Source organism: Bos indicus x Bos taurus, chromosome X, assembly GCF_003369695.1.
Source record: "Bos indicus x Bos taurus breed Angus x Brahman F1 hybrid chromosome X, Bos_hybrid_MaternalHap_v2.0, whole genome shotgun sequence".
NCBI lineage: Eukaryota > Metazoa > Chordata > Mammalia > Artiodactyla > Bovidae > Bos > Bos indicus x Bos taurus.
This window is the reverse complement of record NC_040105.1, coordinates 5,906,373-5,923,338: the sequence shown is the minus strand read 5'-3', so window position 1 is coordinate 5,923,338 and position 16,966 is coordinate 5,906,373. Positions and strand designations below refer to the sequence as shown.

Sequence of the window (16,966 nt, the reverse complement as noted above, 5' to 3'; positions counted from 1 at the left end):
TAGCAGCATCAAAGAACAGCCCCACTTAAGTCTGTCAACAGAACAGAGCTTCAGTATTTCTAAAGAGCACCTGTGTGGATTTCTTTCATGTCTCGGGATGAAAATCAGGATAAAAACTATGATTATTTATCTGAGCTTCATTTCAAAAAGCTAAAGGAGTCTCATTTTACCAAGTGTTAAATAGGAATTTTACTGAGAAATTCATTATTCCTTTCCCATGAAAAGTAGGCCCTTCAGAAGTGAGAAATGAAAAAAGTTATATCATTAAAAAAAAAAGTCACTCAGTCGTGTCTGACTCTTTGTGACCCCACGGACTATACAGTCCATGGGATTCTCCAGGCCTGAATACTGGAGTGGGTGGCCTTTCCCTTCTCCAGGGGATCTCCCCAACCCAGAGATTGAACCCAGGTCTCCCGGATTGCAGGAGGATTCTTTACCAGCTGAGCCACAAAGAAAGCCCAAATTATATAACTTTGGTTAAAATTGCATAATTTCCAATTCTACTAACTTGCTTATGCTTCTCAAAATGCATGATTGGGAGCAAACCAGTAATACTTTGGTCAAGAACCTGAAGTACAAAAGTCGCCTTTGATATATTTTAGTCTCCTGCATTTGGCTGTTACATAGCATTTGTTTTAAGGCTCTGTGTATGCTTTTCAATATCTATGGTTCAGATGTAAAATCAGATATGAGGACCCTGGCTCTTTCTGGTTGTACACTGGAGTGTTGCCAGCATTAAACTTTGGGGAAAAAAATCAGTTAATTTGCCTAGTCACTGAGACGAGTGTTCAACTTGAGTGACAGTGAACATTCTTTGAAACCACTGGGTTTTAAAAAACTCTGTGTTCCCCGTAAGGTCCAGAAGCTGTTATGCTCAACGAGACACTTAAAATCAACAAATGTCCTCAAATAAACTAAAGTCAAAATCTCCTGGGGCAGAGGGGTTGGGAAGGGAAAAAAGCATTCACAGTTGAACATGTTTATCGCCGATCCTTCAAATGTAAAAATGCACACTCCAACACACTTTATTTTTAGTAATTAAATTTTAGTAACTATGGCAAGGACAGAATAAAAGTGTAGCAATCACTTAATCTAGAACAGGCTTTTAGCATGACTACAAAACAGGTATCAAATGTAACACTAATCGATGGATTAATGGTGACTTTGGGGGAAGGGAGGAAAGCAAGCAGACAAATCCTTGACATTTGACAATTCTTTGTATATTTTTCAAAAATCTTCTTTAAAATATGCCTTCGCCCACAAAAGTAATAGCAAACACATTTCTGATGCTTTTCACTAACATCTTAGTAAACATCAAGGTGATTAAAAATAATACCTTTAAACCTATGTCTAGTGCAGCTGAATTTTTATAATCGTGCCGAAGAGGAAAAAGGAAGCAAAAAATTATTTCCAAGTAGGCTGTTTCCCCTGCAAGATGATAAAAGAAAGCAGATCATTGCAGATGGACACTGTTGTCCTGCCCCAAAAAGCAGAGTGTATATTCAGTGACCCGGGGCAGAAAACTATAATTTTCATTTGTCAGTGGTTAAATCTGCCATGAGGGAGCGGATTGGTACAGCATCAGAGAGGGGGGTCACCCCATCCTTGCCTGAAATCATGTTACAAAGGATGCAGATTTGATTCTTTATCCACTCAGTTCTTAACTGCATCTGAGCACCTCAGGTCACTCGTGTTTTGAAGTGCAAAGCTGAGCAGAAGAGAGTGAAATCTGGATGGGAAGAGAAAGGCACACTTGAAGAAGAGTGGTCGTCAGAAGAGATCTGGCCGCCGAATCCTGACAACTCCACACGCAGACATAGAGCTTGAGTGTGGGCCTAGCTCACTTACCGGTTCCTCTCGTGATGCTAATTTCTAATCTTTAAAACTCAACCTTAATTTCTCTGGACGTTGACTGCCATTCCTGAGAGAAGAGGCTTGTTACTGCATCATCAAATGAAAGCCATTGGAAGGAAAAAGGAAAGTGGTCTCAGTCTCTGAGACCCCCGTGGACGGAAGCCCCGCCAGGCTCCTCTGTCCATGGGATTCTCCAGACAAGAAAACTGGAGTGGGTGGCCATTTCTGCCTCCAGGGAATCATCCTGACCCAGGGATCGAACCCAGGTCTCCTGCACTGCAGGCAGATTCTTTACCATCTGTGCCACCAGGAAAGTCCCCATTAAGAAGGAACTGGGCACCCTGGGCCACTTTCTTGCCTGCACGTGACTGTCCCCTATAACCCGTAACCAATGAGCGTGGACCACACTCACATTACAGCTCAGGAACACCATCAGATTAAAGCATTGCTCTTCTCCAGTTTAGAGCGCATTCTCAGTTTGCTTTTCCAACAGGGGAACGTCAGAAAAAGTGTGACTGTTTCCTACCCAGTTTATCCTTCTCGAATGCCACTGAAAAGCCTTTGAAGAGACAAGCTGCTGGCTCCCAAAAATGAGTCTAAGAGGGTCTTGGCTAAACGTTTCTGGGGGAAAATATATCAATGTGATTACTAAAAAGTCGACAGGCATGTCAGCACACATACCTCAAGAAGGCCCTTAAAATGAAGAAACGCGTGCTCTTGCAATCAAAGCTTCTGCTCCATTTTAAATGGGGCGCGCGTTTTCTGACTCAGTCTCCTCCCAAACCAGCCCTTGGCTCACTTGCTGTAGCTTCAGGAGGTGGTTCAAAGCGGAGAGTCCACGGCGGCTTTATCTCACATAGGCTGACCCAGAATCTCTGGATGGGAGTCCTGGAGTACACCTTTAGCAAGCCTCTCTGATTAAGGATTAAAAAAAAAAAAAAAAAGATAAAAAAGAAAAGAGACTGATAACCTAAATCAGTTGCAAGGAAAAGCATTGCTAACTTTTTGGAAACTGGGAATGGGGGCCTTGTTTTCCGTTTCATCGGTAACCTGAGACAGGCCATGTATTCTGCTCTTTTCTCATGGAGTTAATCAAGGGGTTCTTCTAGATTCTCTTTAATAGATTGGGTGTTTTGTCCAAGTCCCACCGAAGTGATTACAAGGTTCATTTCTTCTCCAGACAAATTCGGACAATCAGGTCCACCTTGGCTTAGAGGAAAGACATACTAAGTGCTTTCTTACTAATGCATCTGGACAATTCCCACTCAGCCATTTACCAGTCATCATTCCTTCGGGACATACTTCAGGTTCCCCTCTCAGGTACTTGGTCTTGACTAACGTAGGGTGTGGCTTAACCAGTCATGTCAACAGTTAGAGAACTTCTGGCTTTGTAGTTGGCACCATTGGGAAGGAACCCGCCTGCCAACGCAGGAGACATAAGAGACGTGGGTTCGATCCCTGGGTGGGGAAGATCCCCTGCAGGAGGGCAATGGCAACCCACTCCAGTGTTCTTGCCTGGAGAATCCCACGGACAGAGGAGCCTGGCGGGCTGCAGTCCTTGAGGATGTCTGTGATACTTCTAAAAGAAGAAAGCTATATAACCACAGGTACTATTGTAACATATGCATAAGAAAGCAGACCCTATACCTTTAAACTAAGCTTCCTGTGCGGCTCACTAGATGTTCTTTTGTAGTTTATGATAAAATGCATTTGTTCATGGAAATGAAAATGCTATGTCAGACATATAAGCAGCAAGCATATTGCTTTGTTAAAAAATACAGTGATCCCTTTGAACACTTAAAAGCTCAGCATGCTTGTCCTTGTGACTTCACTTTCTAGAATATAAATTTAATGATACAACATGCAGAGTTATAAACCAAACATACCTTAAGAAAATACAGGCATGCATGATACCCTTGCCTTCACAGAGCCAAGTTTTTGCTTAACTTTAAAATGCAAACTCCAGAATCCGCTACAGCTTTTAGAAATGTTTTTAGTAATTCCCAGATGAAAGTGATAACATTCAGAAGACAGTTCCTGTGTTCGGATGTTTGTTCTCCATTCATTGATTTAAGGCTCAACACACCTTCCTGCTTGGAGTTTCCAAGAAGATGCTCTTCTTTGCTCTTAGTCAATATTTAAGTGTGTTTGTTGCTGTTGTTTAGTCACTAAGTCACGTCCCAGTCTTTGCAACCCCATGGACTGCAGCACGCCAGGCTTCCCTGTCCTTCACCGTCTCCAGGTGCTTGCTCAAACTCATGCCCATTGAGTCAGCGATGCCATCCAACCATCTCATCCTCTGTTGTCCCCTTCTCCTCCTGCCCTCAATGTTTCCCAGCATCGGGGTCTTTTCCAAGTCAGCTCTTTGCATCAGGTGGCCAAAGTATTGGAGCTTCAGCTTCAGCATCTGTCCTTCCAATGAATATTCAGGGCTGATGACCTTTAGGAAGCTATGTTTAACATACTTTAAAAAGATTTCCATCTGGAGTTCTTAACATCTTTTCAACAAACTTATGAGTTTATGTGAGCCCACGTCTAAACTTTTTATGGTTCCGGCTCATGTTTAGAACTGTCATGCTAAAAGCTACCGATGAGATTGTCTGTGTCATTTGTAGGGCCTCGGGCAAAATGAAAATTCAGAGAACCATGTTGAAAATGAAAATCAAGATTGTGACAGATGAACATTACACGAAGTGTGGATCCTTCTAAGGTCACACAAGCCATGAGACCAGCTCTGCCTACAGAGCCTTTTGCACAAAGCGACTGATTTTTAAAACCCACTGGGGGAAACACGCTAAACAGTTAATTCTCTTGGCCCTGCTGATTTGAACTATATGAAGAAATATATACACAAAATGATGTAAAAAAAAGGGGGGGTATGAAAGGATCACGGCAGATGGTTGTCATTGTCATTATCACTTTGCAGGAAGATCTCAGAGTGTCAGGGTGGAAACTGTGGGGAATTTTAGGAAGAGAGAACTGGAAATTGGAGCAAGCCGTGGGCTCCATGGGAAGGGGACTCCAGCTTTGCGCTCTGTCTTTGAGCAGGTTGCGTGCGTCTAGACAGAACTGCCGCTGCATTTGGTGGTGTGCTCAGGCCCCTCCTTTAGAATGTGTGCGTGCATTCGTGCATGAGGACCAGCTCGTGTCAGTGCACAGGAGTATCAGTCCCATTGCCCTGCCTCCCAGCTAGTGTCTTTGGGTCTTCTGGATTCGACTGTTACATAAATGTCCCAGGTGTGGAGCACAGCCTTCCTCAGACCCCAGCTGTCTGTGGGGTCTCCTACCTGCAGAGGGCTGGAGCACTGTCCCTTCCCCGTGGAGCTCCGGGAAGTACAGAGCTTTGTCAGAGGGAGGGGGTGTAGTCCAGATGATGCAGTGTCCACATCGGGATAGAGAGCGTGGGTGGTGAGAGAGCGTGGGAAAAGATCACAAGAGGTGTGGTGTGCTGTGCCTGGTCGCTCATTCGTGTCCGACTCTTTTCGACCCCACGGACTGTAGCCCACCAGGTTCCTCTGTCCCTGGGGATTCTCCGGGCCAGTGGCTGTCTTGCTGTTCAAAGGGCCAAATCAAAAGACTGGGGGCAAAGATGAGCAGGGTTCAGGAAAGACTGCCAACTTGAATAGGTCCCTCGTGCTGGCCAGGTAAGGCCTTACACCTGCGGAGACGAGGTATGTGCGGCCATGTCATCAGTTCAGTAGCTCAGTCGTGTCCCACTCTTGGCAACCTCATAGACTGTACCATGCCAGGCTTCCCTATCCATCACCAACTCCTGAAGCTTGCTCAAACTCATGTGCATTGAGTCAATGACGCCATCCAATCATCTCCTCTGTCGTCCCCTTCTCCTCCATAAATGTTCCTAGCGACCTGCCTTAATGGATTTCTAGGTGATACATGCTCGTTCAGAGGGAAGCAAAAGACTAGTGAAAGGTCTCAGTGGACGCAGTTGAAGAAGAGAGGGAAGGAAGGAAAGGAAGCAAGCAGGAAGGAAGAGGGCAAAGGATGAGGAAAGAAGGAACGGGGGAGGGGGTGGAGGGATTTGGGGAAGCGGGGGGGGGGGGGGGGTCAAAGTCCCTGCCTGTCTCCTCTTATTGCGCCCAGGCAGTTCTGTCCATTCGCTCCTTTCCGCTCTTCGGAAAAGGGAAATCCAAATACTCCAAAGCATATGAGTAGGACCTGGGACCACTGGAGTCGGAAGCAGGGATGGAAGCCCACAAGTTCGGGGGGCGCTTCCGTCTGTCCTTAACCTGTTCTCACGTCCAGGTGGGGTTCCAGGCCCTGATGCCCAGGCCAGCACTTGACACCCAGGCCCGGGGCCTGCTGTTGAGGCCCGACTGGCGAGGGGGTGCTGAGGGGCAGGAGGGAGCGTAGGCGGAGTGCGCGGAAAGCGGACTCCCAGGAGAGGGGCGCACGGGGGGCGCTCGGCAGGCGGGCGCGCTCGGCAGGCGGGCGCGCGTCTGGCTAGCTTGGACCTGCCCACTGCCCTCCGCCCGCCCCGCCCATCCCTGTCACTCACTTTCCTCTCAGCCAATGGCGCGGCCGCCTGTCACCCTCGCTCCGTCCCCCCCGGAGGCGGGGCCTGGGGAGGGCGCGGGGCGGGAGTGGCCTGATTGAACTTTGCCAGCGGAGTTGCGGCGGCCGCGCGGTCCCCGGCGGCGGTGCGGAGCTGGCAGCGTCGGCCAGCGCCCGGCGCCCGCGCGCCCTCCGACCCGCAGCCATGGCGGCCGGGGCGCCCGGCGCGGCCCTGACCCTCTGCCTCTGGCTGGCTGCCTCCGCTGGCTGCCTGGCTGCCGGCTCCGGCGCGGCCGCTGCCCGGCGCTTGGATGAGTCGCTGGCGGCAGGGAGCGTACAGCGCGCCCGCTGCGCCTCCAGGTGCCTCAGCCTGCAGATCACGCGCATCTCCGCCTTCTTCCAGCACTTCCAGGTACGCACAGCCGCGCGCCCGGGTCCTCCCCTGGCGCTGCGGGGCGCGCGCCTTCCAGCCTCGCCGCTCAAACTTCTCGCTCAGCGGCAGCCGGCCGGGGTCCGGCCTTACGCGCGGGGTGGGTTGTACCTTAGGGGAGGGGGGGGGGCGGTGGGCGAACCCCCTTTGCAGCCCCTAGCCGGCTCCCGACCTAACTCCCTTCTTCCCCGGGGAAAACCAAAAGGCGGTTTCCCTTGGGAAGGGAGAGCGGTTTTGTGGCTTCCAAGGATGGAGTGGGGTGGGCTGTGGGCTTGTGAGTTGCCCCGGGACCTCCGCCGCGGGACTTCGGGCCTCTGGCCAGCCTCCCCTCAAAGTCCCCGGGCGCTCCTGGCCCTCCGCGTCGCGGGCAGAGCGAGCGAGGCCCGCGCTCCGCTGCTCCCGAGGACCCCGCGCGACCAGCCCCGGCGCCGCAGGTGCCCGCCGGCCGAGACTTTTTTGTCTCTGTTGAGCTTTGCTTTCGCACTCGGCGGGCCGAGAGCTCGCGGTCCACCCTTGGAGCCTCGGCCAGGGGTCGTATCTTTCAGCGAGTTTGTGTTGCGCGGGGTGGGGTGGGGTGCTGGTTACTGCCGGTGACTGTGCCTCCCCAGTTCGGAGCCTCAGAGCTTCTTGATGTCGCCAGCGAGTGGCGTGGAGACTAAGGGAAGAGATGGCAACGGATAAGGGACTTGGAGGCGTCAAGTTCGGATGTTCCGAGAGGACTCCCGGAGCCAGTATCTCTTCCAACCCTCGTAGATTTCGCCGGCTTCGGGGTATAGGGGCGCGTGTGCGTGTGTAGAAGATTCAGGGGACAGGAAGCTTGATTGGGATGCTGGGGGGAACCACAGCGGGGAGTGACTCAGGGACCCTGGGTGCCGATGGGCGCGCGGGAACCGCTCCCGAGCCGGCCCCAGGCGCGTCTCGCAGCCGCGGTCCCCAGCTGATCGGAGCGCGCTCACTCTGCAATCATTCACGCGTATAACCTAATTTCTCTCGTGTGCTAGCTTCTCGCCCTCGCCGTCTTCTCTCTAGCCTTGTAGTCGTTCACCTGTTATAAGATCCCAACTTCTGGCCGCAGGGAAAACTGCGGCTCCCATAAAGGGGCCGCGCGGCTCCTCGGTGGGTTTCTAAGCGGAGTCCCTCTGAAATAAACGAGGCGCTTCTCGCGCTTGCGCGGGGTCAAAGGGGCCTTCCAAGGGTCCGCGGGCACTAAGCTGCGATGGGAGCCATCGTAGTGACCGTGGAGTTTGGGACGAATCTCCGAAGCCTTTAAGCCCCGTTCATTCTGGCGTGAGAGAGCTAATGAAACCTTGGCCAGAATGGCCCACGAAGAGCTAAAAGTTGGGATGTGCGGAGAGTGAACCCGCTGGCCAAGTCTGCACGCGCCCGAGTACGCTCGGTTCTGCGTGTTCGCAGAGAAGGGGCATCCGTAGGTTTGAGAAAACTCCGCGATCCCATTTGGTCTTCAGGGAAGGGACCCGGGGGTGTGGTCTCCTGCGCTGAAATTCCGCGGACACCCTGGAGAGGGTCCCTCCCAGCCACCTGGATTCTTGCCCCCCTGCCCTGCCCTGCGGTCGCTCTTCTGAGGCAATGCCACCCTATTGTTCAAACAACGACATAAAACAGCATCCTGTTCCCAGGGAGAAAGACTGTCTTTTCTTTTTCTTCTTCCCTTCCTTCCTTCTTTAAATTGAACTGTCAGTCGCTGTAATTTATTTGTTTTACAGTTTCAGCGCCTAAAGAAACAGTGCAGATCAAGCCAATTCCCGTGAAAGGCTTTTCTTGTGGTCTCTTGGCATGATTTCTCTTCGGAAGAAAAAACTGCTGACAGAATACACATTGCCAGACAATCCTGATTACATTTTAATTAGTTGGGGTGGGGGGTGAACTAAGCTGCAAATTACTCAGTTAGGACTTAATAACTGCTGTTTCTGCAATCAATGGCAAAGCCATTCTTGGAGGTTTAACCCTACCCTGGTAATGCCTATCTGATTTATCTAAATTGCAGGGATTAAGCTTTCTTAAGATTTGAAAAGACAGAGGCGCACGCTCCTTATAAAACCTCAAGCTTCCCCGTCCCTCCCCTCTTTAAATAATTGGAAGGATGCTGAGGTATCAGGCAGGGGGCAACTGCAGGTGGGATTTGTGAATTGGTGGGAAGGGCTGGGCTGGAGAAAGGGCTTGGAACAGTGCCTTTTATCAGGGATACCCCAGCCACCCACACTTGTGCAAATAAGCCCGAGCAGAAGGCTGTCTCTGGTGCAGGTGGTGGTTCCTGACCTGCTTGTAAGGGTGGAGGAAGGTTCGCCTGCAGCCTTGAGGCCAGACAAGGGTGTGGACTCTCAGTTGAGTTCAGTTCAGTTGCTCAGTCGTGTCCAACTCTTTGCGACCCCATGGACTGCAGCACGCCAGGCCTCCCTGTCCATCACCAACTCCCGGAGCTTGCTCAAACTCACGTCCATCGAGTCAGTGATGCCATCCAACCATCTCATCCTCTGTCGTCCCGTTCTCCTCCTGCCTTCAATCTTTCCCAACATCAGGGTCTTTTCAAATGAGTCAGTTCTTTGCATCAGGTGGCTAAAGGATTGGAGCTTCAGCATCAGTCCTTCCAATGAGTATTCAGGACTGATTTCCTTTAGGATGGACTGGTTGGATTTCCTTGCAGTCCAAGGGACTCTAAAGAGTCTTCTCCAACAAAAACGTTCAAAAGCATCAATTCTTCGGCCCTCGGCTTTCTTTAGAGTCCAACTCTCACATCCATTCATGACTACTGGAAAAACCATAGCTTTGACTAGACAGACCTTTGTCGGCAGAGCAATGACTGCTTTCTAATATGCCGTCTAGATTGGTCACAGCTTTTCTTCCAAGGTTAGTAGGTTGATTTACTTCAGAACCAGCTGCCTTTTTTTCTGGCCCCGGGGCCACATAGAAACGTGCTGTCCGTGGTTAAAGAGTAAGAAGTGTTGTGGAAGGAACTAAACTATCAAACCCGTTTTTTCTGCTGTGACCCTTCTCTCTTGGCTTCTCCGTGGTGTTTTAAATTTGCTCTCCAGCACTCTTCTCGATAAAGAATAATTTAAAGATGAAGTCATTCGCGTGGATTTCACCGTTCATCTTTCTCTTGTGCAGTGCTTGTGTTATACCCAAACATCAGACGTTTCACTTGGAATTACCAGCAGTACACAATTTGGATTTTCTGGCTCATCCCTCGAGGGCCAAGCTGGGGCCAGACTCAGAAAGGTGGCAGAGGTAGTGTTAGTCGCTCAGTCGTGTCCGACTCTTTGCAACCCCATGGACTGTAGCCCTGCCAGGCTCCTCTGTCCATGGGATTCTCCAGGCAAGAATACTGGAGTGGGTTGCCATGCCCTTCTCCAGGGGATCTTCCTGACCCAGGGATCAAATCTGGGTCTGCCACATTGCAGGCAGATTCTTTACCGTCTGAGTCACCAGGGAAGCCCACCTCCCAAAGTGCCCTGTGTGGGGGTGTACACAATGGATGCCCCACAGGGGAATGTCGCAGGATGTGTGTAGACCATCATGGATACCCAGGATCTGATGAGCACGCACACTTGCTCAGGCATGATGCTCGCCTGGGGTCCTTTCCTGCCAGCTGCTGGGCCAACGTGTTGGACCTTGTTTTAGCTAGATCATAGCTCAGCTGGTAAAGAATCGACCTGCGATGCGGGAGACCTGGGTTCGATTCCTGGGTTGGGAAGAGCCCCTGGAGAAGGGAAAGGCTACCCACTCCAGTATTCAGGCCCGGAGAATTTCATGGACTGTATAGTCCACGGGGTTGCAAAGAGCTGGACACGACTGAGCCACTTTCCCTTTCACTTTCGGGAAGTTAGGCTTCCCTGGTGGCTCAGTGGGTAAACCGTCTGCCTGCTATGTGGGACACCCAGGTTCGATCCCCAGGCTGGGAAGTTCCCCTGGAGAAGGAAACGGCAACCCACTCCAGTACTCTTGCCTGGAGAGGCCCATGGACAGAGGAGCCTGGTAATCTACAGTCCATGGGATTGCAAAGAGTTGCCCATGACTGAGCGACTTCAGGAAGTTGAACTAGAGGTCTCCCCTTCCTCCTGCTCAACCTAGAGTGGATGGGCAGCCCGCCCCCCCCAAGGGTGCTCAGACCGCCTTAGCAGAGGCAGTTAGCTGCCTGCACCAGGAATGGGTAACAGGCTCATTCCTGTGGCGTTGTGGCCTGTGGCTGGTTGTCCACAAACACAGCTTGCAGCTTCCAGCGTGGGATGGGCATGGCCACCACTAAACTGTGGGCGCATCAAAGCATGCACGTGCCCCCCCAGCGTTCCTTGTGCCCACTCTCAGGTTGCTGCAGGGGGCAGAGTGTGACAGTACTTTGATGGGGGGGCGTTGGCAGGGAGAGGTTGGGGAGGACTGGGGCTCCGGGGGGCCCCAGAGTGTTAGGCAGCTCAGAACCTTTGCTGGAGAGGAGAGGGAGGTGAGAGGCATCATGCCTGCAGAGATCTCCAGAACATGCTTCAGCATCCCAGCAGATTCCACATTGAAAAATGCAGACTCAGAGACGAGATCACTGAGAATTCCAGTAGGTGGTCTTGGCGCGGTCACCCCCAAGCTGCAGGGCTCTTTCTGAGCTTGAACCACATGCACGGATCTGTGTCCCTGGGGCCGGCCCTGGTTTGTATTGTTCAACCCCTGGAAGCGGTTACGCCCGCTTGTCCTGGGGATTTATTCATAGGTGGTCCTTAGTGTTCAGAGATCTGATAACTGACGTGTTCACTTTGGAGTAACCTGGCCCTGCACTTATTTTCTCCGTTCTGTTCAGTTGCTCAGTCGTGTCCGACTCTTTGAGACCCCATGAACCGCAGCACGCCAGGCCTCTGTGTCCATCATGAACTCCCGGAGTTTACTCAAACTCATGTCCATTGTGTCGGTGATGCCATCCAACCATCTCACCCTCTGTGGTCTCCTTCCCCTCCTGCCTTCAATCTTTCCCAGCATCAGGGTCTTTTCCAGTGAGTCGGCTCTTCCCATCAGGTAGCCTAAGTACGGGAGCTTCCTTCACTAGAAGATTAAACAAGAGGGACACTAAGCCTGAAAGAAGCTCTGTGTCTTTTTGGGTGAATCTCACGTATCCTGCCTGAGTGGCTTCCTCGCTTGTGCTGGGACATTCCTGATGGCCACCCCGCCTGTCTCCCCAGGTTCTGCGCATCACGGCTGTGATGGAGCTGAGCCTCAGATCCTCGCAGAGAGGAGTCCTATCCCTGAATGTTAGCAGACCTGCAACCTGCTCTTCCTGTGCCTGGGTATTCTCAAAGTAGGCGCAGTAGACGAGGGCTTGAGGAAAAATAGCCCGAGTGGAATAAAAAGTCTGAGTGAGCCTTATTTCTTGGCCAGATTTTGGGACCTGATGGGGCGAAGTGGATGGAGTCTTGGAAGATAAGTAGCAGGTTGCTGGCAGCCTTGGTCCTAGGGCTCTAGGATTTTATTAGTGCGAAGAGATTCTTGCTTAATGGGACATGATTCACTCTTCCAAGTAGCACTGAGAGCCTGGTTTAGGTAACTGATTAGAGATCAGAGGCTTTCTTCTAGCAGTAATTGGAGGCTGTTTGTTTTGGCAGAAGAGAGAATAGAGCTGGTGATTAGCTCATTCTGCATAGAGGACTAGCCTCTGCTCTCAGAAAAAGTAAGCAAATAATTAGCGCTTCGGAAGCCTTCGGTAGCCACGAATCAGCCCCAGGCTGGCAGAGTTTTAAAGCAACGATCTTGTGGTGAATATACTCAAGTCTTGGTGTGTCTGCTGGGCCTGCAGTGAGGTCGAAGTGACGTGCTGAAAGTCTCTGGGAAGAAAGGCCATCCTCAAGTTTCACCTTCGTATATCCTGGTCTGGGTTGCTGGATCTCTAGTTGTGTCTCCAAGAATTTCTAACTTTGACCCAAAACTAAACACTATTAGGTTGTTTGCATGCATGCTCGGTCACTCAGTTTTGCAACTCCGTGGACTGCAGCTCATTGGACTTGTCTGTCCATGGGATTTCCCAGGCAAGAATACTGGAGTGGGTTGCTGTTTCCTCCCCCCGACCCAAGGATCGAACCTGCGTCTCTTGGGTCTCCCACATTAGCAGGCAGATTGTTTACCACTGGGGAAGCCCAAACATTAGGTTATACATGGCAAATTTTCTTGCTTCTAATAAACTGTTTCTCATTGAACATGATTTATTTATTTTAATCGGAGGCTTATTACTTTACAATATTGTAGTGGTTTTTGCCATACACTGACATGAATCAGCCATGGGTGTACATGTGTCCCCCATCCCGAACCCCCCTCCCTCCTCCCTCCCCATTCCATCCCTCAGTGAACATGATTTAAAAGTCTATCTTATTGTAACTATTATAGAACGTTATAAAACTACATTGGAAAATACTTGTGGACTTATTGATTTCTTTGTGCTGTGTATCATTAGAGGAGAAATATGTTTATATATTTTGTATATTGTGTGTAGTATGTATCTATATACATTTCAGTATATTATCCCTTGTGGCTCAGCTGGTAAAGAATCCACCTGCAATGTGGGAGACCTGGGTTTGATTCCTGGGTTGGGAAGATCCCCTGGAGAAGGAAATGGCTACCCACTCCAGTATTCTGGCCTGGGGAATTCCATGAACTGTGCAGTCCATGGGGTCGCAAAGAGTTGGACACGACCGAGCGACTTTCACTCACTCACCCATATTAATAAAAAACATACACGTATGTATGTTTAGAGACTTCCATTTAAAAGCTAAACTTCAGTTCTTTGTGTAGTCATTCCTGTTCTAAAAAAATTATGTGAGATTATTATATTTTTTAAAGATAGACTCATCAGTTTTCATTGTATAACCTCCCTTGGTGTGTTTCAGTGAATGGGCATACAACTTTCAGGCTAGGTAAAGAAACTTATAACACTCTCTGCAGGCACTGCTTGTATTAACTCAGAAATGCAGAAGTCCCTACATGTGACGCATCCAGCCATCTCACTGACTCGATGGACGTGTCTGGGTGAACTCCGGGAGTTTGTGATGGACAGGGAGGTCTGGAGTGCTGCGATTCATGGGGTCGCAAAGAGTCGGACACGACTGAGCGACTGAACTGAACTACATATGACTTGGTCATTGCTTTCCAGAAATCTGACTCTTAAACAATTTTGAGGGTTGGGGTTGGGAAGATGATCGGTGAAGCATATCCATATTATTGACCGATGTTTGGTATCTGAACGGTAGTACTGGGGGAAATAATGTATGCCGGTCTGTCTAGTCAGGGCTATGGTTTTTCCAGTGGTCATGTATGGATGTGAGAGTTGGACTATAAAGAAAGGTGAGCACCAAAGAATTGATACTTTTGAACTGTGGAGTTGGAGAAGACTCTTGAGAGTCCCTTGGACTGCAAGGAGATCCAACCAGTCCATCCTAAAGGAGAACAGTCCTGGGTGTTCATTGGAAGGACTGATGCTGAAGCTGAAACTCCACCCCTTTGGCCACCTGAGCTGACTCATTGGAAGAGACCCTGATGCTGGGAGGGATTGGGGGCAGGAGGAGAAGGGGATGACAGAGGATGAGATGGTTGGATGGTATCACCGACTCGACTCAATGAACATGGGTTTGGGTAAACTCTGGGAATTGATGATGAACAGGGAGGCCTGGCATGCTGCAGTTCATGAGGTTGCAAAGAGTCGGACATGACTGATCGACTGAACTGAACTGAACCGTTGGGATGCTTTGTCAAATTATTCCATAACTGCGAACACTGTTGGTACACTGTCTGAGCGCCAAGCCCCGACTGAGAGTTCTGAAGTCAGCCACCTTTCCACATTTCTTTTGCACTCACCCTGGACTCCATATTCTGAAAGTCTGATTGTCTGTCAACATATGGCATTTATTAAGTGTGACCTAGTTTTTGCTCTTCCCATTAATCAAAGATATCTGTAAGTCCTTCCAACTTCAGATCAGCATGAGGTAATGAGGCATTACCAAAGTAGACTGATAAAACGGATATCGTCGACCTTGTAGTTATTTTTTGCACCATCCGTCTAAGGAGAATGTGTAATTTCCTTTGGCTTCCCTGAAGCAATGGATCTGGGGCATAGCCGCCTATCCCTTCTCAGGAGATGCTGTTGGTGACCTTCTGGCCCCCGGTCTGCTCCACCGCCCCCCACCCCAGCCCCTGGATCAGCTGCTAATAGCTTACAGCTGCTCCCCCTTGGAGACTGACCTTTCGCCCCTGGGCACCGTCTTGCCAGCAGGGTCGCGAATCCTCCTTCCTTGATGAGGGCAAATCATGGTCATTGGCTCACCGCAGGGGGGATCCAGGAGGCCAGCCCTCTTGCTGGGATCAGCTCTGGTTCAGTTTATGCTCTGCAGCCTTGCGTGGGGCCAAGCTTCTCAGGGCTCTCCCTGAGACGGCATGCCTGCTTCACCTCTGCCCTTCCCTCCCCTTCCTCTGAGAGCTTCCCCTATCCATCACGTTCACAGAGATGAATGCCTCCAGGAAGCCCAGACACCTCCCTTCAGGTGCCTCTTCTACCCTAATTCAGCCCCTTCCTCCTGCAGGTTACACACCTTGATTCTTATCGGAATGATTCATTCAATCTCGTACAGATAATAGACTGTAGAAGTAAAAACATGACCCAGCTTCCACAACCCTCAGTTCAGACTTTTCCCCACTGTCCCCTTTATTTATTTAATGTTTATTGTAGATTGAAGTATACCTGACGCAGCTCAGTGTACTTGAAGTCTGCTTGGTTCAGCTCGTAAAGAATCCGCCTGCAATGCGGGAGACCTGGGTTCGATCCCTGGGTCGGGAAGATCCCCTGGAGAAGGGAACAGCTACCCACTCCAGGATTCTGGCCTGGAGAATTTCATGGACTGTATAGTCCATGGGGTTGCAAAGGGTCGGACACGACTGAGCGACTTTCACATACTTGACTTACAATGGTGTGTTACTTTCTGCTGCATAGCAAAGTGAATGGATTATGCATAGACATATATGCACTCTTTTTCCGATTCTTTCCCCAGGTAGGTCATTACGGAGTATTGAGTAGAATTCCCTGTGCTGTACATCCTTGTTAAACATCCTTGTTAGTTATCTACTTTATATAGAGTAGCGTGTACATGTTAGTCCCAAACTCCTGTTTATCTCCCCCACCTTTTCCTCTTTGGTAACCATAAGTTTGGTTTCCAAGTCTGGGAGTCCGTTTCTGTTTAATCGTTCTAGATCAGGAAGCACTCAGAGAGTCAGGACGTTTTCTGTTATTTGTTTTAGTTTTCTCTCCTGATGATTTCAGTGGAAAGATTAAAATCTTGATCCTAACACATAAGCATATCATGTGTTATCCTAACACACAAGTATATCCCTGTAAATATACACATGTGCGCACATGCATATATCATGCTTCTTCACTGCCTGTGTGAAATACACACACACAGACACACACACACACATCACATATATCATGCTTCTTCACTGCCTGTGTGAAATACACACAGATACACACACTCATCCCTGTATATAAATACAGTCGGCACTGTGTATGTGCTGGTTCTGCCAGCTGCAGTTGGGCGAATCTGCAGATGAGGACTCTGCAGAGACAGAGAGCCAGCTCTACTCTGCCACTGTGTATGAGACTTGAGTGTCCGCAGATTTTGATACCCACGGGGGTCCCAGAAGCCCACAGTCCTCACGGGACAACTGTACTATGAAGCCAGCTTGAAACAGTGTGTGAGAGCTGGACAGTAGATAGCGTCAGGGGACATCAGTAACCTCAGTACCCCCGGCAGGTCTAAGAAGATGCAAGGAAGACCAGTTAGTTCAGATATTACGCAGCTCTGGATTTACTCAGCAAGTGACCAAGGGTGCCACGTCCCCCCAGGACCTATTGGACCTATTTGTTGTTGTTCAGTCACTCCGTCAGGTCTGACTCTTTGTGACCCCATGGACTGTAGCCCGTCAGGCTGCTCTATCCATGGGATTCGCCAGGCAAGAATACTGGAGTGGGTTGCCATTTCCTCCTTCAGGGGATAGTCCCCACCCAGGGATGGAACCTGCATCTCCTGCATTGACAGGCAGATTCTTTACCACTGAGCCACCAGAGACCCCGAGTCCCCTCCATATGTGTAAAAGACTTTACATGCCCATGGTTTCAAAGTGGTGAGCTGAGGCATT

General features: G+C 50.0%; 1 protein-coding gene across 1 annotated transcript in view; it reads left to right on the top strand.

Annotated features, from left to right (window-relative positions):
* Positions 1-6,484: 6,484 nt before the first annotated feature.
* The window catches only part of ANOS1 (anosmin 1), a 211,900-nt gene continuing 201,418 nt past the window's right edge, over positions 6,485-16,966 (top strand). Inside the window, exon 1 of the mRNA XM_027533540.1 lies at positions 6,485-6,778. Coding sequence (XP_027389341.1) covers positions 6,572-6,778 — 207 coding nt within the window. The 5' untranslated portion in view covers positions 6,485-6,571. The remainder of the gene's footprint in view (positions 6,779-16,966) is intronic.